General features: G+C 39.7%; 1 protein-coding gene across 1 annotated transcript in view; it reads left to right on the top strand.

Moving 5' to 3' along the window:
* CASP8AP2 (caspase 8 associated protein 2) overlaps positions 1-21,565 on the top strand; it is a 35,750-nt gene extending 14,185 nt beyond the window's left edge. Inside the window, exons 7-11 of the mRNA XM_075923878.1 lie at positions 1,075-1,190; positions 5,685-7,930; positions 13,370-16,352; positions 18,117-18,216; positions 18,781-21,565. Coding sequence (XP_075779993.1) covers positions 1,075-1,190; positions 5,685-7,930; positions 13,370-16,352; positions 18,117-18,216; positions 18,781-18,837 — 5,502 coding nt within the window. The 3' untranslated portion in view covers positions 18,838-21,565. The remainder of the gene's footprint in view (positions 1-1,074; positions 1,191-5,684; positions 7,931-13,369; positions 16,353-18,116; positions 18,217-18,780) is intronic.
* The last annotated feature ends 635 nt before the right edge of the window (positions 21,566-22,200 follow it).

Genomic DNA, 22,200 nt, shown 5'->3' on the forward strand with positions numbered 1-22,200 from the left:
TGTTGAGAAGAATCTGATGCCCACAGTCCATACCAGTAGGCCATGCTGTGGACTTTAATATTGCCAGGAAAAAAATTACAAGCCCTGTAGAGCTTATAAACGAAATGATGACCTTGACATAATGACAATAAAAGCAACAAATAGTAGAGCTATACAACACTGTGGGTTCTCAGTATAAAACATGTTCTATCTTGGTGGTGATTGAAGATAGAACATAAGTAAAAGTGAAGACTTTTGACTTGTATCCAGACCACAAGTTAAATATGAGTCAGCAGTGTGATGCTGTTGCAAAGAAAGCAAACATGATTCTGGGATGTATTAACAGGTGTGTTGTGAGCAAGGCACGAGAAGTCATTCTTCCGCTCTACTCTGCTGGTTAGGCCTCAATTGGAGTATTGTGTCCAGTTCTGGGCACCACATTTCAAGAAAGATGTGGAAAAATTGGAGAGGATCCAGAGAAGAGCAACGGGAATGATTAAAGGTCTAGAGAACATGACCTACGAAAGAAGGCGGAAAGAATTGGGTTTGTTTAGTTTAGAAAAGAGAAGATTGAGGGGGGACATGATAGCAGTTTTCAGGTATCTAAAAGGGTATCATAAGGAGGAGGGAGAAAACTTGTTCATCTTGGCCTCTGAGGATAGAACAAGAAGCAATGGGCTTAAACGGCAGCAAGGGAGGTTTAGGTTGGACATTAGGAATTTTTTCCTAATGTCCAACTGTCAGGGTGGTCAAACACTGGAATAAATTGTCCAGGGAGGTTGTGGAATCCCCATCTGTGGAGATATTCCAGAGGGGGTTAGATAAATGTCTATCAGGGATGGTCTAGACCGTATTTGGTCCTGCCATAAGGGGCAGGGGACTGGACTCAATGACCTCTCGAGGTCCCTTCCAGTCGTAGTATTCTATGATTCATTCATTCACTGCCTTGTACGTTACTGTTGCAATACATTTTGTAGTCTTTTAATAGGAATGTCTTTTTATTCTAATTGTTATTCTGTGTGTCTAATGATGATTTTATGTATGAAGGTAAATATTTAAGGCTAATTCTCCATGCCTTTTTTTAAAAAAAAATAGAACTCCATTCTACAAATAGAAAATCAGGCGCTTAAAAAGAATATTTCAGCACTTATCAAAACTGCTAGAGTGGAAATTAATCGCAAGGATGAGGAAATCAGTAACCTCCACCAAAGGTACAAGCAGACAAGTCTAATTATTTATTTTATTTATTTATTTATTTACTTGAACATGTGTTTATATCTTTAGTAACTTTTTATGCATCTTAAGTGGAAGTGAACACATGAAAAATTGCTGTTTTGTAAATGGTTGTCTACAGTTCTTCTTCAGAAGCTGTAGGTATCAAAGCTATCTCATCCCTGACTCTGAAAAATCCCCAAGCATGACTTCTGTATGTTGTCACTATGCTCTTACTTATTTTATTTCCTGGATTAATTTCCTGGATTATGGACTGATACTTGTTTAGAGCAGGGATGGAGAATCTCAGGCTCAGGGGAGCCTGTGCATTGGGGAGCCTGAGCCTACTTTGGGACTAGAGCACACAAAATCTACTACCCTGGGCCTCACTAAGCTCTGGTGTGCGAGGAGAATGTTGAGAGTGTCTTTCTCCTTCTCAATGGGGGCCACGTCAATCAGGGTTTTTTTGGGGGGGGGGGGAGTTGTGTGTGCCCACCCCCCAACTGGTTTTTCTGTGGGTCAGCAGGACCCCAACCCAAAAAAGGTTCCCAGCCCTTGGTTAAGAGTTAGTCATGAGAGAATAAGAAACATGTTTTCAACCATGCCCTTTCCATGGAATGCCATATGCTGAACCTGGCATAAAAATGAGTTGTTTCTGTTCTTCCTAGGTAGTTTTTGTATTTCTCACTATCTGCATAGACTAAGAATGTTAAGGACTAGTCAATTATCTGATAAGCAAATGCTTACTGGATAGTCAGTCAACTACAGGCAGTCCCCGGGTTACGTACAAGATAGGGACTGTAGGTTTGTTCTTAAGTTGAATCTGTATGTAAGATGGAACTGGCGTCAGCCACTGCTGAAACTGATCAGTTTCAACCGCGGCTGAATCTGGATGCCAGTTCTGACTTACATACAGATTCAACAAAAGAAATCAAGGCGTCCCCAAGTCAGCCGCTGCTGAAACTGATCAGCGGCTGATTCCAGGAAGCCTGGGGCAGAGCAACTCTGCCTCGGGCTTCCTGTAGTCAGCTGCTGGTCAGTTTCAGCAGTGGCTGACTTCGGGACTCCTGGGGCAGAGCAGCTGGGGTGCTGCTGGGTTGCTCCAGTAGCGCGGCTCCTCGGCGCTACTGGAACAACCCAGCAGCACCCCAGCTGCTCTGTCCCAGGCGTCCTGATTCAGCCGCTGCTGAAACTGACCAGCAGCGGCTGAATCAGGACGCCTGGGGTAGAGCAGCTGGGGTGCTGCCGGGTTGGTCCGGAGCGGCGCTGCGGGACCAACCCGGCAGCCCCCAGCTGCTCTACCCCAGGGGTAGGCAAGAAAAGCCTGGTCTGCTGGGGGGGGGGCACTAGCTGGACCCCCCCTCCCCCAGCAGACCAGGGGGACAGGAGCAAAGCCGCAGAGCACGCCCGCAGCGGGACAGCCCAAGCGCGCCCGGGCTGTCCCACTGCGGGTGTGCTCCGCGGCTTTGCTCCTGTCCCCCTGGTCTGCTGGGGGGGGTCCAGCAAAGCCGTTGGACCCCCCCAGCTGACCAGGGACACCCGAGCAAAGCCGCCCAGGCGGCGGGAGTCCCGCTGCCTGGGCGGCTTTGCTCGGGTGTCCCTGGTCTGCTGGGGGGGTCCAGTAGCTTTGCTGGACCCCCCCCAGCAGACCAGGGAGACCAGGAGAAGCTTTTCTCGCCCCGGAGGACATGGGTGGCGACCCGCCACCCGTGAGCTCCGGGGCGAGAAAAGCTCCGTTCGTAAGTGTGGATCCGACATAAGTCGGATCCGCATAAGTCGGGGACTCCCTGTAGTTGATTCCCTCCCTTCGCTGCCTCTGATAAAGGCAGCAAAGGGAGGGGGAAGGGGATTCCTCAAAGTGTCAGTGCTGCGTGGAGCCCGGGGTCTGCTGGGGACTCATCAGCTGATCCTGGGCTCTGCACAGCATTTCTGCGGAATCCGGGATGAGCTGGGGAGTCCCTCACTGACCCTGGGCTCCATGCTGCACTTCTGCTTTGAAATGCACAAGAGTCCCCAGTGGGGACTCTTGTGCATTTCAAAGCTGGCACCACATGCAACCTGGAGTCAGCGGGACTTCCTGCTGCCGTGGGCTGCATGCGAAGTTCCACATTCCTCCTTTGAAACCTATAAGAGCCCCAGTGGGGGCTCTTGTACATTTCAAAGGAGGAGTGGAAGTGTCTGTCTACTAGTCGAGTAGTCGATGGAAATTCCATTGACTACTCGATTAGTAAAATAACCAATAGTTAACATCCCTAGTGTAGGCTGTGCCCCATTTTCCTATGATGGCCTTACAGCAGTAACTCATGGCCATAATTTATTTGTTTTCTGTTGCATGCAGCTAGTTCAACACAATAGTTTGTTGGTTTGATCATATTACACTTATTCTTTTCACTATCTACATACTGGCAGGTTAGCTGTCTGAGTTACCGTGGTTATAATCAGTATTCCCTCTAAGATCCACGGCCATATGCAACAATATTCTGCTTCCACCCACCTCCTCTGCAGAGCTGCGCAGCAGTGCTCACCACTCACTTTCCTGCTGGAAGATGAGTGGTGCATTCTTGCTTGTTTGCAGTGAAGTTGTCTCTGCTTGGGGCAGCCTCACCGCAGCCCCAGTTCCTGCTCTGTGGCAGCCACGCAGCCTGTCTGGCAAAGCAGTATGGTGGAACGAAGCTGCTCCAGGGGCTGGAGCTGCTTTGGGGGTAGGGGGAGAGGCAAGCATGTGTATCCCTGGGGCTGTAGACTGGGCATGCAGTTCCCTGGAGCTAAGGAGTTAACACTCCCCCCCCTTACCCTTACACATACTCTTAGGCATCCTGCTTTGGGAAGGAGCAGAGCTGGGCCTGCTCTGCACAGCTGGGGCCTGGGCTGTGCCGCTGGAGCCTGCCCCAGCGCTGCAGGCAAAAGGCTGGGCCAGGCAGAAAGACTCTGCCCCCCTGCCTCTCCTTGCCCCAGTGCTGCTCCCAGGGGGCTGCAAATCCCAGCATTGCTGCCCTGGGGGCACAGGGATGTGGGGGCAGGATGGGAGGGGGCAGGGGTTGCGTTGATGAGTATAGGGCAAAGATTTATCATTTGAACCAGGTATCTATATGGGTCAGTTTAATATCCTTAAAATGAAAGGATAATATCACTCCTTATTAAAATCTTGGTTGGATATTATTATAGCTATACTTCAAAAGTGAAACACCAAGTAGTTCATTTAAGTTTTATGTAATCTAGCATCTCTGTAAACATTTTCGTCACTAAACCTGTTGATTTAAATGTTCAAAAATCTCTAGAACGGTAGGGCTCGAAGGGATATTGCAAGGTCATCAAGTCTTCCTTGCTGCAGATTGGACACATTACTTGTCCTACCTTCAGTATATATGGAGAACAACTGATCCTCATCCCCTTTAAACAGTTTTAATGTATTTGAAGAGAGTTATCAGGGCCTCTCTCGGTCTTCTAGATCTAGACCCTAGATATTTCCGTAATTTGCTTATAAGAATGTTGTATGGGACCAGTGTTCCTTCTAATATTTTCCATTCATGAGCGGAGTGAGTTTTGTCTTGTTCAGAAATATTAATCCAAAAGGCCAATCAACATAGCTCCCTGAAAGGAGAGCTGGATGTAATTGAGGCACAAGGCCAGCTGAAAGAGGGCCTGGGAGAGGGCTATAAACAGAGGAAGTTGGCTACTGAAACTTGCAGTATTCATTTTGGTTTTCACTTCATATTAAACAAACATTTAAAGTCATGCACCTTGTTAATTATCCCTTGTTTTATTATTCTTTCTTCCATAACATTTAAAAATAAATTTAAGATATTTGTTAATGACTTCGGTGCCACAGTGGCACACATCCACACAAGCGCACTTGACCTCAGTATTGGTGCACAAGACAAAACTCACTCCTCTTATGGATGGAACATCTTAGAAGGAGCACTGGTTAGAATGGTGTAAAGTCTGATTATATTTGAGTTCAACTCTGAGCCTTGTGGTGATGGTTATAGCTTTTTCATTGCTCGAAAAGAAATAGTAAGTTCAAATAATACATATGTAGAACATGCAATTCTGTCATTCTAGTCCTGTGATTCCTTACACGTTTGTTTTGTGATTTCACCAAAAATGTTTTTCAAAGTAATTTTTTTGAGGCCAAGTGAATTCATTGCAGTTTTTAAATTTCTAGGTGTCCTCTAAAAATAAGGGATGTTTTTAATGTCCTAGTTTTACCAAATTCTTCCCTCAAACTGAGAACATGGTGGGGGGGGGGAGTCAGTAAATTGAAAAATTAAGCTATGCCAAGCCTTAGCCTGCAATTCTTAATTAATAAAATTTCACCTGTAAAAGCTGCATACTTGGAAACTTTAGGATAAATGCTTTGTTATATGCATTGCTGTCATTTAATCAATACTACTAAATAACAGCGTAAGAAAGAGCCAAGGTATTCATAGAATTTTGGTTTAGTTTAAATTAAATAAACAAGACTTATTATGGATCCTTCTGTTTACATATAGGCTATCTGAATTTCCCAATCATCGAAATAACTACGCTAGAATGTATCATCCAGGATCAACTAATAAAAGGTGCTCAGAGATGCATAAAACAAAGGATCCTAAGTTCAGAGCTTCTTTAGTGGACAATGCAAAGGCAGATCATAGATGGAAAACTGACTGTTCCAAAGATATACATCACAGTTATTCATCTCACAATATGGAGGAAGAAAAATCATATTCAGAAAGAAAAAAATCTCCATATTTACTCAGATATCCTCCTGAAGAGCTTTGTAATGACAGTTTTCATAGCTGTTTCTCAAACATTGATCACTACTCCAATAAGGGTAACAGGAGGGAAAGAGAAATGAAAAGTAGTGAGCAGTATAACAGGACAAATGACAACAGGTACAAAAGAGATGCATACCAGAGCACTGGCACCAAAACAGATAGTGAACAAGGAAACACAGATTCTCATCAAAAGTTGCAAATATATTCAGAAAAATCTGGTAAAAGTGAGCTGCAGCAAGAAAGTAAGAGTAAAAAGTTGAAATGTAGTCCATCTGTAGAAAATAGAACTGATAGGTGCATTTCTGCCAGGGAGAAACATACAGCCATTAAGGAGAGATCACAAATAGTTGAATCTCATGATGATGAAAAGGGGGAAAAATCACAAAACATAACCAAACAGGACCTTGAAATACATGATACAGATGAGAGGAATTTCACATTGAAAAACAAATTAACTGAAAAGCAACAAGAACCACCAAGGAGGTCTGGTCGAGTAAATAGTCCACATTCAAAGAATGAAATTGTCAGGAGCCCACACAAATCACAAAAGTGCCTCGTAGACGTCTGTAGAAGAGGAACAGATGGAGATTGCAAGAAGGTTAGAGGAGCAAATGATCATAGTTCCCGAGAGACAAGATGTTCACCTTCCACTTCCAGCAACAGAGAGCACAAACATACACGCTCCAAGGAAAGCAGCAGTAGATATGAATGGGAAACTACATATTCCAAGTCAGAGAAACACAGAACTGAAGAAAAAAGGAAAAGAGATAAAGAAAACCGAGAAGAAAGTAAGCATCCTAGAAATGAAAGAAAAGTAACAAAAGAAATTATACATCAGACTTCAAAAGAATCCAAGAAGGATACAGATGATACAAAAAATGAGAGAAACGCATCTTCAACATCAGAAGAAACATCCAGAGGAGCAGATGGTTTAAAAGAGCACAAAGCTAGAAAAGCTAAAGATGATAAAAATGTGACAGAAAAGAGAGATCTAAAACTAAGCTTCATGGAAAAGCTAAATTTAACTCTTTCTCCTGCTAAAACACAGCCTCTATGTCAAAATAATGGGCTTGAAACAGATTCCAAAAAAGCCATTAGTGAAGTAAGTGCAGAGACCCCAGGACATACTGAAATGTTAACACCTTCCCAGCCCATTAGTACTGGTTCAGTAGAGCAAACCAATTCTCCATTACAGGTTCCAGTTCAAACAAACTTGGAATTAAAGACACTTGTTTCTGAGATCATAATAAAAACCAGAAATGAAGCTTTGCCAGAAACTCTGGACATAATGCAGCCTGAAGATTTGGCAGAAGTAGTGGATGCACTACAACCTGAACTGACTAATGATAACATTGTGTCGCTTCCTGAGGCTAGTAAAGAGATGGAAGATGCAGGCAAAACATATACAGCTCCTGAATTAGCAAGCCCTATGAATCATGATGAAGCTCGGAACATTGATTATGATGACTTGGAGACCATTAGTTCTGATGATTTTGAGTCTCAGAGTGTTGCAGATGAAATTAGACAAATGAAATCCAACTCATTAATTGAGGTGGTGGATACCAATGATGGTGCATCTGGAAAAAATTTTGAGTATCCTGCCAAGAAAAACAGTATTTTGGAAACTTCACCTATCAAGGAGGATGTGGCTACATCGGAGCCAACTGACAGGGATATACCAGCTGATGAGGGCATACCAGTCGTTGACCAAAACACGTGTAATTTGGAGACAAGCTTGCCAGAACCAGAAATCAGTACAGTAACATCCTTTCATGGTGATGAAATAGATCCTAGAACTAAAGCAAAAGGAATAAATCCAGTTCCTGCTGATGATGACAATTCAATATTAAGCATTGATCTCAATCACTTGAGGTACATTCCAAAAATTATCAGTCCATTGAATAGTCCAATGCGACCCTTGTCTAAAACACTTAGGATGGAGAGTCCTTGCAAAGTTCTTGTGAAGAGTTATAACAAAGGTATTTATATTTTTATCCTAGTTTTGTCTGTTCTATATATGTGCCCAGATATGCATTAGTGGGAAATTAAGATGATTGTCTTTGATTTTTAAACTCATACCATGCAATTTTGCTATGTCTATGCCATTGCTTACTCTTTCTTCTTCCCCTTTATATGTACACTTCATAGTGAGTGGGGAGTTGACTGCAGTGAGATTTAGTTTGTGATTCTCACACAAATTAAATTGGAGTTAAGATTATAGAAAGAATTTATATTAACCTTATGCAAAATAAACACACACAAAAGATTGCCCTTTTAAAAACTTAAGTAATTAAAAAGCCATAGCAATTAAGGTATTTCATGTAAACATCTGTTACCTTAAAATGTATACCATTTAAATTGATTTATGAAAATTCATCTGGTACAATCCAGTGATAACCTTAACCTTGGTCCACAGTGAATGTATAAACTTTTCCAGCATACACAGCAATAGTTGCACTTGTTGGCTAGTAAACACACACATGCTTCTCAAAACAATTTAAACCGTACTTTAAATGGAAAACTTGATAGTAAACTATTGGTTCATTACTGACACCTCCATAATTATTTGCACTGCTTTGTCAAAGGATCTCACTGCTCTACAAACACTACAATACTAGTGAATTAAGGTTTCCAACATCCAAGTAAAGTAGGAAGTAGAAGTAGTTAGGTCTGATTTAAAGTTTTCAATCAAAATTGTTTTTCAACAAATTGAGGTTGTTTAAATCAATTGTTTTGCAAAAAGTGTTTGGTTTTCTTTGGAAAACTTAGATTTTTGTTGAAATGTAGAATGCTAACAAACCAATATATTTAATTCTTTAAAATTGTGATTTAAAAAAAAAATTCTACAGTGTCTTATGGGAGTTGCGATTTTACTGTATCTCAGAATTTTAGGATTGAAAGAAACCTGGAAGTTGTGTAGTCTAGTCCCCAGCACTCATGGCAGGAACAAGCACTATTTAGACCACCTTGACAGGTGTTTGTCTAATCTGTTCTTAAAAGTCTCCAATGGTGGAGATTCAGCAACCTTACTAGGCAATTTATTCCAGTACTTAACCACCCTGACAGGAAGTTTTTCCTAATGTCCAAACTAAACTTCCCTTGCTATAATTTAAGTCCATTGCTGCTGCTGCTTTTTTTTCCCCCTCTAGCAAGGTTAAGGAGAATAATTTTTCTCCTTCCCTGTAACAACCTTATAGATACTTGAAACTGTTATGTCCTCTCTGTCTCTTTTTCCAGACTAAATAACCCCAATTCTTTCAATCTTCCTTCATAGATTGTTTTATAGGCCTTTAATTTTTGTTGTTCTTATTGACTTTCCAATTTGTCCAGATCTTTCCTGAAATGTGGTGCCCAGAACTGGCCACAGTACACCAGTTGAGGCCTAATTAGCACAGAGTAGAGCAGAAGAATTGCTTCTCATATTTTGGTTACAACATTCCTGCTAATACATCCTAGAACGATGTTTGCAGTTTTTTGCATCAGTGTCACACTGACTCATATTCAGCTTGTGGTCCACTATGATCCCTAGGTCCCCTTTTATAGTACTGTTTTCTAGGCAATCCTTTTCCATTCTGTAAGTGTACAACTGATTATTCCTTCCTAAATGGAGTACTTTGCATTTCTCCCTATTGAATTTCATCCTGTTTACCTCAGGCCGTTTGTCCACATCATTTTGAATTATAATCCTGTCCTCCAAAGCACTTGCAGTCCCTCCCAGCTTGGTATCAACTGCAAATTTTAAGTGTACTTTCTATGTTATTTTCTAAATCATTGAAGATATTGAAAGAACAGATCCCTGCAGAACCTGACCTGTTATGCCCTTCCAGCATGACTGTGAACCATTTTAAACTACTCTCTGGGAATGGTTATCCAACCAGTTATGCACCCACCATGTTGTAGTTCCATCTAGATTGTATTTCCCTAGGTTGTTGCATGACTCTCTCATCAAGGCTGAATCAAAAGCATTAGTAAAGTCTAGGGATACCATATCTACAGCTTTTCCTCCCCCTCCCCTCCCCCCCCCCCATCCACAGTGCTTGTTACTCTGTCAAAGAAGACTCTGATTGGTTTGACATGATCTGTTCTTGACAAATTCGTACTACTGTTTACCAGCTTATTATTATCATCATCTGTTATTTTCTAAGGTGTCATGCTCCAATTCTCTCTTATGACCTAGTATCCACAACTGGATTTTATCTTCCATGATGCACCTGGGTTTCTTTCCCAGAAAGAGACTGGTGTATTTTGGGAGCTGTCCTACCAGAAATATCAGCTTGTAGAGTGAATGTAAGCAAGTGCACCACAGTGGCATTTCAGAATTGAAGAATTTCAGCAAAAAAAAAAATCTTGCCTTTAAATTTAAATTTTTCCATTGTGGATAGGGGACTATGCACAAAGTTCCTGATCTCTGCTAGTGATACCCCTTGTTACAGATGGATATTAAGAAGCCTAAAGAAGTAGGTGAGTGCCTCACTCCAGTGATTGCAATGGAAGTTAGGTGCTGAGGTGTGTTTGCAAATCCCACTAGATGCTTATATACCAGGGATGTGAACGAGTAGTTGGCTATCCAATAAGCAAATGCTTATTGGATAGTCAACACACTAGTCAACTAGTCACTTGCTCTCTTCCCCTGCCCCCCACTGCCTCTATCCGAAAGAGGCAGCAAGAGGCGGTGGAGGGGGTACTTCAAAGCAGCAGCACCACATGGACCCCAGGGTCAGCTGAGGACTTCCCCCACTGACCCTGGGCTCCATTTGGCACTGCTGCTTTGAGGCACTGCTGCTTTGAAACACTGCGCAGAGCACGGGACCAGTGGGGGACTGCTTGAGTCCCCTGCTGGCCCCGTGCTCCCTGCAGCGCTTTCACCTTTGAGGTGCAGCAACAGCCTTGGGGAGGCGCCCTGGAGTATTTTGCATCAACTATTCGATTAGCCAGTTATCTAAATTTAACATCCCTACTATATACTCTTAAAAATTTGGCCCCAGATGACTTTACCTGTGGAAAAGATGGAAATTGGAGCTGGATCTCCTGACTTCCAGGTGTGTGGATTAACCACAGGACAATTCTTTCCCCCTCACCTAAATGGATTTGAATGTCTAAATATGTTTCACCGATATGAGAGAGGACAGCTCTTCTGCCAATCTATGGTCCACTATAAAAATTTACAATTTGTGTGTGAAATTTTCTGCTACTTTCATCCTATCGGGTATACTTGAGAAGGAAGGGAGAATAGACAGTAACCCTGTTTCTGAATTTCCTGACATTTGTGTAGTTGAATCTCAACTTTTAACTTTTCATTACTACAGTGGGAAGCTATTAGTGTAATTGTTGAGTATAAATGGCAGAGGATGAAGAGTTTTAAATCCTTTCAAATACTTTACTGCACTTCTATAATCATTACTTAGTCCTGTGGAACTCTGCCTTTTTAATACTTGACCAGCAACTCATAAATGTTAACCTTTTCATCTGAACAGCCATTCACAAATGTACAAATGTGATATTTAACATAACACCAAATATAGTTAAGAAAATAGAAATAGGATAACTCAGGAGATTGGACCCCAAATAGATAAATGCCAAATGAAGTATTATCATTTTAAAATGCATCCTTAGAATTTTTTTTAAAGAATCCATCTGGTCCAGGATTTGAGTTGCCATATTCCAAAGTACCTTTCCTGGACCTGAAGAAGAGCTTGGCACGTCTCTTTCACCATCAGAAGTTGGTCCAATAAAAGATCTTATGTCACCAACCATGTTTCTCTACGGTGACCCACATAAATATATACAGTGCTGCTATAGACTGTATATATATCTCACAGTAGTCATTTTCATCTTTGTTAGACTTTCTAATAGTAGTAGCCATTACATCTCCTTTAGACAAGCAAGAAGTTATAGTCTCCCTTAGTCCTGAAATTCAGTACTACTCTGTACTACAATTCCTGCTTAGTTTTCCCTGGATGCACATTTATGCAAGTGCTGCTTGCTTTGTTTTGATACCTTTTACTTTTTCCTTTAGTTTATTAAAAGTTTGGTTAGCATAAAAAAAGCTGAAGAACAATTTTTTAATATCAGTAAAGGTTGCATAACTTATAGAGGTTAGTCCACTATTACTTAACACTCAGATATCTTTGTCTTCATTCCTTTCCAAAAATCATTGATGGAATAACAGTTTTATTGCTAAAGAAACTACATAACATGAATGTCCAAGAACATTGACTTTAAAGTGGTGGCTATACGAGACTGTTTGTGGAAAGCAATTGTTTTGAACAATTCTCTTGTTCTTAAACTAAATGTTATGTGCAATGTCTGAGAAAAAAATCTATACCTATGTAATTAGAAATATAAAATTTAATAAATATGGGTGCTCAACAAACAGACCCAAACAGCTACAAATTTTAATCAAATAGTATTTACCATTTAATTACACACATATAGACTTTTTTTTTTTTTTTTTTAAAGAATAGGGAGCCAAAATCAGTGTCTTGTTCCTTGGTATTGCATTAAGCACAACCAGATGATTAAAAAAAACCTCCCAATGGATTGCTTTTGAAGTAAGGTATTAAAAATTGAAAGATCAAACAATTAGTAAATGTGGTTGCAAGGAAAAAATATGCAATTTTGGCCAGTATTGCCTTCTGCATTTTTGTAATTCAATTAGCTAAACTAAATGCTTTTTTATAAAAAATTAATAGGGGGAACAATCTCTCTTCATGTAGCGTTTTGTTTAACCTTTGGAGTAGTTTTTATCTTATCAGCAACTGAAATGAACTTAGTATGTCTATAGTGCCGAGTGTGATGGGGCTTGGTCCCTACTTAGTAGATTCGTAGATTTTTAAGGTCAGAAGGGATCATTAGATCCCTTTTGGTGTAGACCTGACTCTCAGAGAAATGAATGCCAAAGTAAATAAGTTAATTACGGTACACATTTTGACCTTATTTGAAACCAGTAAAGGAACCCGAACTCATGCATAATTTTTGTTGTGCTTTGTGGTAGTTGGACTCTAAAGATACAGCCTTACACAACAGTAGCATAACAAATAACTTACTAGCATGAAGGCTAAAGTTAATGAACATTTTATTTTTCTCCAACCAAGGAATTTTCAGTGCAGACCATAATGTTTTCACAAACAAAACTTGCACAATCCATGCTTATTTGTAATCTTAAAGACCAAAAAAAAAAAAAAAAATCACTGACAATGGGAGCAAAATGGTTTCTCAGCATTGTTCATAGCAACCAGAGTTTAAGACCAAACATACTGAGTAGAAGCTGACAGTTCTAAGCTGACAATTCTAAACAGTTATGCGCCCAGTTCAAATAAATGGTAAACCACTACATCATCTGGCTTTTTCCTAAAATGTTTGCGGTGTTTGAAATTTGTGGATTTATGGGTGGTAAACAAACTATTCTCTCTTTATAGATTTAACTCCTGAAAGCACAGTTGCCTGTCCCTCAAAGACTCTGTCAAATGAGGTAAATAAAGAAAATCAAAAGCCAGTTTGCTCACCTGACAAACAATTAAAGATGGAGTCCCAGCTGAGCATATCCTCAGATGAATTAGAAGAAGGAGAAATAGTAAGTGATGATGAAAAATCCAAATCAGAAAGAAACTCTGAGAATAGTAAAATATCAAGGGAAAGAGCTTCTGATACACACAATTTGAGCAGCAGTCCACATAACCAAATGACTAAAACTGCATCTTGCAATGAAGATAGTGGAAAATTAGTTTACGCAAAAGTCAGAGAAAACAAGAGTAGAGAAAAACATAAAACTGGAACTACCAAATCAAAGGAAAGAAAGAAAAATAAAACTATGAGCATTGCTTGCCTTGAAAAAATAGTTCAAATTATTCTGGAACCTTCTACAGTACAAGAAATTATGCAGATGTTAAAAGCAATACGAAAACAGATAAGAAAAAATTATATGAAGTTCAAGATGCATTTCCCAGTTCAGCATTTTCACAGAATTATAGAATCAGCGATTTTGAATTTTACATCATTGATAAAGTACTTAGACTTTTCCAAGATGTCTAAAGTAGGTGAGACTTTAAAATGTACTCTCTGTGAAACTATAGAATCTAAACTTAAGCATGTTAAAAAGAATGCAACAGTGGAACAACTTTTTGAACAACAGCTGTCAGATATGAAAAAAAAGTTGTGGAAATTTATGGATGAACAGCTTGATTACTTATTTGAAAAAATAAAGAGAATTCTAGTAAAACTGTGTGATTTAGTAAGCATGGGAACTGAGAGTGATGAAGGAAAGCTTGAAGTCATTACCACACAAAAACAGAAATGCATAACAGGTCATAAAACTGATATACAGAAATCCAGGAAAAAGTCCCTAAAAGTAAAATCTCAAAAGTCTGAAGAATATGTCCTTCCTAAGCCAGTGGTAAGTTCTCAACCAATTAACAATTGTCACCATGACAAAAATAAAACAGATGCACCAAAAAATGTGATCACAAAATGTCTAAATTCTATTGATAATACAAGGAACTCAGAAACCAAAGTGCTGCCATCTAAGGAAAATAATTTACAAGGCACCCTAACTCCACTGAAAAGTGCAAGATATGAAAAGGACAGCTTTCACATGGTCAGAGATACTCACAAGTCAGATTTTAATTATGAACTTCTAACGGAACAGCAGACTTCTAGCCTTACCTTTAACCTTGTGAGTGATGCACAAATGGGTGAAATATTCAGAAGTTTGTTACAAGGCTCTGATCTTTTAGAAAAAAGTATCAGCAGCATTGATACAGATCAGTGGGAGTTCAGGACACCAGAAAAACAGATTATTGAAAGTCAGAAATGCAGAAATAATCCTGCTTTGGTTATAGAAGAGGGAGTTCCAACAGAGGCTTGTGTGAAATCTATATCAGTTGAGAGTATTAATTGGCCTCTAATTTCACCTGAAAGAGCCTCCTCTTTGTCATCTAGACTACAGATGCCAGTTGATCCAGATATTCTGGATGAAAGCTGTATGTTTGAAGTCCCCCCAAGTGCAGCTTCAAACAAAGATGATGAATGCAGTTTACAAAAGAATAAGTCATTTGTTTCTTCTATACTCCTTGAAGACCTGGCAGTTTCTTTAACTATTCCATCACCTTTGAAATCAGACGCTCATCTTAGCTTTCTGAAACCTGAAAACACATCCAGCTCAACTCCTGAGGGTGTTCTTAGTGCACATTACAGCGAAGATGCTCTTCTTGAAGAAGAGGATGCCACTGAACAAGACATTCATTTGGCTTTAGAATCTGATAATTCAAGTAGTAGATCAAGTTGTTCTTCATGGACAAGTCGACCTATTGTTCCTGGTTTTCCTTGTGACCCCAGCCTACCAATGCAAGCAGTAATAATGGAGAAATCCAATGATCATTTCATTGTTAAGATAAGGCGTGCAGTCCCATCTACATCACCAACCCTTGATCAGACTATGCTGGCAGAGGAGTCACTGGTATCCTTAACCAAGGAAGAAAATATATCTGCCAAAATAAAAGATAATCAGGGTACCATACATGCAACTTTTGCAACTGTTGAAAAAGGTTCTGAAAGAGATACAACTATTGATGATTCCACTGATGAATTACATAATGTCACTGCTAAACAAGAACAAGCTCATGATTTGCCAGACTCCCTTAAGGAGCCACATAGTGCCATTGGAAAAGACAAAGTTCCTCATTCGCCTAAGCCCTTTTCAGAAACATCAAACCAAAATGGTCATGGTAGTGAAAACATAAATAAAGACTTTAAGCTACCTCAGATGCTTGAATTGAAAGTGCCTGAAAACAAGAGAGAAATACCTAACACTTCGGTTGAAAGTCCTGTTAAAGCTGAAGTTGCTTTTCCTTCTGAAAGCAGTGTTGATGAATATATAGATTTGACAGAAGATATTGCCAATGATAATGAAGTAGATTTATGTAATCTTGCAATAGAATCAACTTTAAAAGTTACAGATCAGGAAATTCATACAGAAAACTTAGATAAAGAAGGTACAAAAGACGAAACATTGGAGTGCAGTGTTAATGCATATATTGATTTAACAGAAGATCTTACCAGTGAGATTAAAGCAGATGAGAGCAACTTTAAAACAAAAACTACTTTAAATGTTGATTTGGAATGCCAGACAAGTCTTGATAAAAATAGCAAAAAAAGAAAAAAGGATCCTGTAACAGACAATTCCAAGGCAAAAAGGCAAAAAAAGGAAACTCAATTGGCTAGTGAAAAAAACGATAAAAGTAGTAAGAAGTTTGAGGAGAGAGGTTTAGCTCCCAAAAGCTTTTCCAGTAAGAAGAGTGAACTGCCAGAGAAAAAAGATCTTTCAACTTCTTCCACATTGCCACGTAGTCTATATGCCAAAAACATCATTAAAAAGAAAGGAGAAGTAGTCGTTTCTTGGACAAGGTAAGAGTATTGACTATGTACTATTTTAGTGGGGAGGAGGGCATGTTAGAATATGCAGTTAAAATTAATTTTATTGGTGACTGAAGTTCCATATTTCTACAGAATAAATTGAGCTTCCTTTAACCTTGTTCGGGGAGGATCTCCTAAGTCAGGGCTGGGCAAAATTCAGCCCACAGACCGTATCTGGCTCACCAAGCTGCTGGATCCAGTTTGCTGGTGCAGCAGGAGCCACAAGCAGGCTCCCTATCTGCTCTGTCCTGCACACTGGTCAGAAAAGCCAGCTGCAAGGACCTGTTTGTCTGTCTGTGTGAGAGCATCTGTGAGTTGGGAGGGGGGGGGGAGAAGGAGAGACTTCACTCACTGACCCCACCCCTAGCACAGTCTTGCAATTCCCACTAGCTAGTTTCCAGCCAATGAGAGCTACTTGTGTGAAAAACAGGCAGCACACGAAGTACCTCTTCCTTTTCCTCCCCTCGGGCTCACAGCTGTTCAGATACAAAACAGCCCTGCAGCTGGCTGCTCTGAGTGGCCTGTTGAGGCATGGAAGGCAGGGAGCCTGCTGGGCTGCTAGCCAGGAGTTGCCCAGGTAAGCATCTCCCAGACAAAGCCTGCCTCGGGCACACCCAGTCCTTCTCTGCTCTCCAACCTTCTGTCCTCCCCACTCCTACCCCTCTACCCCACATAACCCAATACTTTTGTCATCCCCTTCAGCACCTCAATTCCCTGCCTTTGGTCATAACCCCCTGCATCCTCTCTTACACGCCAGTCTCCTGCCCCAGGTCACAAACCCCTCCTTCACCTTAACTCCCCCCTCCCCCCGACTCCATATTTCCTCCTGCATCCCTCTTTATCCCAAGGTCCCTTCTGCTCCCAAGCTCCATCCCAGACTCTGCTCCTCCTCCATTAATATCATGGAAGAGTGTGACCCTTGACCACTTAGCAGATTCTTGGAGTGCCCCCCTCATTGAAAACTATTGCCCTCTGTCCTAAGTCGTGCGACCTAGTTTCCATATCCATTTAGTTCTTGGTTTCTCTTCTGATGATACCAATTAATGGCCCTAGTAGTTTTGTGTATTTAATCATATGGACATCTGTTCATGGGAAACTGGTTTGGAATACTTATCACTTCACAATGCACTGAACAGGTATTTATTCTTCACTGCCACTCTGTGAATATGGTAAATATGCCCATTTTCCAGATGGTTAAAGTGAGGTACAAAAAAGAAGTTATGAGCTATCCAAGGGTCACACAGGAAATCAATGGCAGATTTGAGAACAGGATCCTAACTCTTTTCTGTTTCATCACTAAAGTCCTCTGTAGATAATAGGAGTACTGTATGGGGAAATGAAATAACTGGCACTCTTAATAGCACAGCTTTTAATATTTTGAGCCTGGAGCACTCAAAATTTCAATATGTGGGATCTCTGAGTAATAGAAAATTAGGGAAAATGTGGTAGTACAATGAATTTTGAGTGCTGTAGTCCTAGGTTCTAAGGCTTTGGGCTGAGTAAACTTCATTGCCCTTTGTTGTTGTACAATTATAGGGGTGAAAATCTTATTTCAAAAAACTGTCTGCATGTATTTCTGCATTAATAGATGCTTGTGTGCTGCTGTTAGCTTTAGATCAGTAAAAGGAAGTCCCCTTTGATAGCTTCATAGCACTATTTTAATGTTTCATAGTTTGGAAATGTAAGGGTTTTTTTGGGGGGGAGGGGTCAAAGTAATGTTGAAAAATTAATTTAACCTTGGAATTTTTTTCTTAGAAATGATGACCGAGAAATTCTATTGGAGTGTCAGAAAAATGGACCGTCAGGGAAAACATTTGTTTCCATAGCTGCCAGGCTAAACAAAAGCCCAAATCAGGTATATAGATTTATTTTAGTTGGACAAGTGACTGTGTTGCTACATTTCTGATTGCTTTAAAGCACATGAGAAAATGGATAGCAGGCTTCACCAATTAATTAATTACTTTTAGTCTTGTACATATAGTTGGGGGGGATTGGAGGAAAGGGAAATCTCTCAGACTTGATAAGGTTTTAAAATTTTGAATTGTAAGCATTCATCATTTGTCTGTCAAGTCCTTGGGCAGAAATACTATGTTGAAAATCAAGTAGTTCTGAATGCCAGCCTTTTTGAATCTCAATAATCATGATGAAGAATGAAAATTTCAAACACTGAATGTGTAAACTGGAGCAGAAGATTCATTGACTGTCATATTTCTACATTCTTTGAGCACTTTTGAACCCCTTCCCCCCCTTAAAAATCCCTGAGCAAGCTAATGGGAAGTAGGGAGGAAATGAAAAGAAGAAGAAAAAATCCAGTTAGTCAGGTTTATGTCTAAAAATTCTAATATTGGAGGATTAATGTTGTGCTAATGCTCTGGATTTCAGCATCTAATATGTGGTGGTTTGTTTTTTCTCCCCTTAGGTTTCAGAAAGATTCAAGCAGTTAATGAAGTTGTTCAAAAAGTCAAAATGCAAGTAGCTATTAAGCAACCTGCTATTGTGGTACAGGGTTTTGCTGTTGTCAGCAGTGACTGATTATTCTATTATGGTGATACTATGGGAAGTATCCTAGTCAGAACACCTACTCAGTAAGCCCACTTTTCTCCATACAGTTGGAATGCTTCATCTTGGCTCAAATAAGTAATTCATTTTTTCAGCCTGTCAATGTTATGTCAGCCACAGGTGGGGAAAACAAAAGCCAAACAAAACCAGCAGGATGAATAAAGGAGAAAGTTCCTGTACAAATGGAACAGTGGCCATTTGAAGCACTGATGACTCTGTTGACCTTCTTACATAACTGAGGAACCCTGCTCAGTCGAATGAAGCTAGTGACAACTAGTGAAACCCATTACAGGTGCTGTAAACAGACTTTGTGTGGCAATATGAAACATGGGTTTTATAAACCTAAATAATTGATTAGAGTCCAATTGCGAGGACATCTTGAGTGGTAAACACAGAATATTCTTTTGGGTTGGGTTTTTTCACATGTGAATTTAAAATACAATTTATTATAGCTATAACCCTAAAATCAGTTGTTCTAGAACCTGGATTATCACATAATGAGAGAGTTAATTTTTTTTTCCTCCTGCATGAATTGCTGACAGTGGGATTCATGTTGTGGGAAAATCTGACCCTGTGTCAAGGAATTAAACCAATGGCCATTTTTTTAGATGACTGCTTACCTTCTGAGTGACTACTGTAGAGTATTTGTTTACTAAGAGCTATTTTGAAGGTGAAAAATTGGCTATTGAGACTCTTTCAAAAAGCCTCACCTAGTAAATGTTGGACAGCTACAGTTACAAACAGTTACCAAAAGTTCATGTCATTTTGCCAAAACTTTATCCTTTCTAAATTGAATCTTAGAAGTGTCCATTTATTTAACCATTTAAAAACCTTCAATTATTTTTCACTAAAATTTAGTGTGCATTATCACACTAATTCAATAGTTTAGAAATGTGGATTGTGAATTGCCTTGTAAAAGGCAATTTTATATTTAGAATAGGATTTTCCCTGGGCAATAAACAGTCACTGATAGCCTGTGTCCATTTTAACATGTGGGCAGCATCATATCAATCTTCAAAGGATTCCTTGCATAAGATGTTTAGTGTGTGTGTGTGTGTGTGTGTGTGTGTGTGTGTGTGAATTCTTTAAAATCTTAGAAATTGTTATTGTTAAAAGTTAGTATGTTGCCTTTAAAATATGCTTTAACATTTTATTGTGTCTAATGTAATAAAGTTCTTTGCAGATGCCTATTTTTTCCACAGTTTGCTAATTAGGGATATGAATGAGTAACTGGTTACCTGGTAAGCATCACCCTTACTGGGTGAAGCTTACTAGGTACTGGTTAACCAATACTCCAGAGCAGCCTGTGGTCCACCGTGGGTGGAGAGCTGCTTGAGCCCAGGGGGAGTTAGGAGCAGGATCTGCTCCCCCTCATGTGTTAGGCTTCTGGCTCTTGCTGCTGCCCTTCCCACGGTGAAGCTGGCAGAGGCAGTCAGGTGCAGAAGTCCCCCCTCTCCCACCAAGTAGCTCCAGCAGTAGCAGCACAGTGGGTTTAACTAGTTAATTGATTAACTGGGATTTTACATCCTTCTACTGTTAATTGCGTACTAGACATATGCATAGGACAAATTTGTAATCTGAATAAACAGATGCCAGGATTCAGAACCAGATTCTGTGGTCCTTACTCTGTCAAAATATAAATTGAATGTACCTGGAGTTATGCCTGGTAAGGACCTCACCCTGTTTTGCCAACTTTAATATAGTGTTACAATTTAGGTTAGCTTGCATTTTTCCAAAAGCCAATGAACTCTTATTAGATTATCAGCGCGCCATATGCTGTTCCCCTGTCTCACATGTCCTCAAGAGGAACTGTAACAAACATATTATAATTAGAAGCTTAACAGACTGTTGGATTATTCCTTGATGATTCTGCTGTTGTGTTTTCTGTTTTTCAAATACTACCTATGGAGTCATGACTGTTGTATTGCCACAAAGTATTTAACTCCTGTTTCAGACAGCACCCTATACACTGTCAGAAGTAATGCATTATTTAAGCATAGGTTGTGGTGTTGCAATTGGCAGTTTTCCATCTTACCAATACTTGCTGCTAAAACTTAATTGCTTTTAATGATCAAATTTTGCCCTAAGGTAGCTCCCAGTGATTTCAGTGGGAATTTTACATATGTCCCCATATTTGGCCCTAAAACAAATTGCGCCAGTTGTTAAAACTACTATAAGTAAACTGATTAATAGGTTTAATCTCCGTATAGTCAGTTTGCAGAGTTGCATTTGCTTGCTCTTCTGGAATAATCAGAAGTTATTGCTGGGGCAGTGCTTGCCCCTCCTTTTCCTTCGCACAAAAGCAAGCAACAAATATAAAGCACACTTGTCCCTTCTTTCTGTTTCTCTTTGTTCATAATTAAGAAAAAGTAATTGCTTTAATTCTGACTTGGATTTCTTTTTGTAAAACTATTTTTAAATGTTGACTATTGTAAGTATATGTACAGGTTCTCAAACGGTTATGTAAAATACCTTGTGTATATATATATGTATATATAGATTTGTTTAGCCAAAGATTTTTAACTATGTACAATTCCAAGTTTATTTTGTATAAACTATTTGCTTACTGTAAGAGCAATGCAAACCAATAATAAAACCTTGTAAAGTTCAGACTTACATTCTTGTTGATAAAATGTTGGCTTGAAGTTTTTTGTACCATTGTTTGTAATTTATTTCTTCAATATGAATTTTGATTCCATATATGCAAAATGTAAGGTATATAAACCTACAGTCTATCTTGTAAAATCTCAGGTAAATGAAAAGAACCTGTCTGAATAATTGTTGGCTGATAGTGTGGCAAATGCAACTGCTATGCAGCAACATTAAAGCTGCTTCTATAAATAAGGATAGTGGGAAAGTTCTTGTTTTCTTTCTTCTGGAAGAACATTAAACATGGAAGTACTTAGCCAGCATTCTGATTACTTGAATTGTGTATTGGCTTATTTTGAAGTGAACTATTAATGTATTAAAGATTTTTGTCTACAAAATGATTGGGTAGAAAACTGGAGCCTCCTTAAACTCAAATGTTTCTTATGCTATGTGAGAATTATGTGGTTTCTCCCCTTCTCCATTTCAAAGTGCATGTTTTGCTGTTGTAAGATTAACATTTAAATTTAGTACCACACGAAGAAGATGTTTTTCTATTTAAATAGATAGTCCAGTAACTTCCTACCCTTCAAAAAATCTGCCCTGACTTAGGGATGTTAAAAAGAGGTTATTTTACTAATCAAGTAGTTGATAAACAAATTCTATCAACTAATCGATAGGGGAAGGCAGCCAG

This window comes from Pelodiscus sinensis, chromosome 3 (assembly GCF_049634645.1).
Source record: "Pelodiscus sinensis isolate JC-2024 chromosome 3, ASM4963464v1, whole genome shotgun sequence".
NCBI classification, from domain to species: Eukaryota; Metazoa; Chordata; order Testudines; family Trionychidae; genus Pelodiscus; species Pelodiscus sinensis.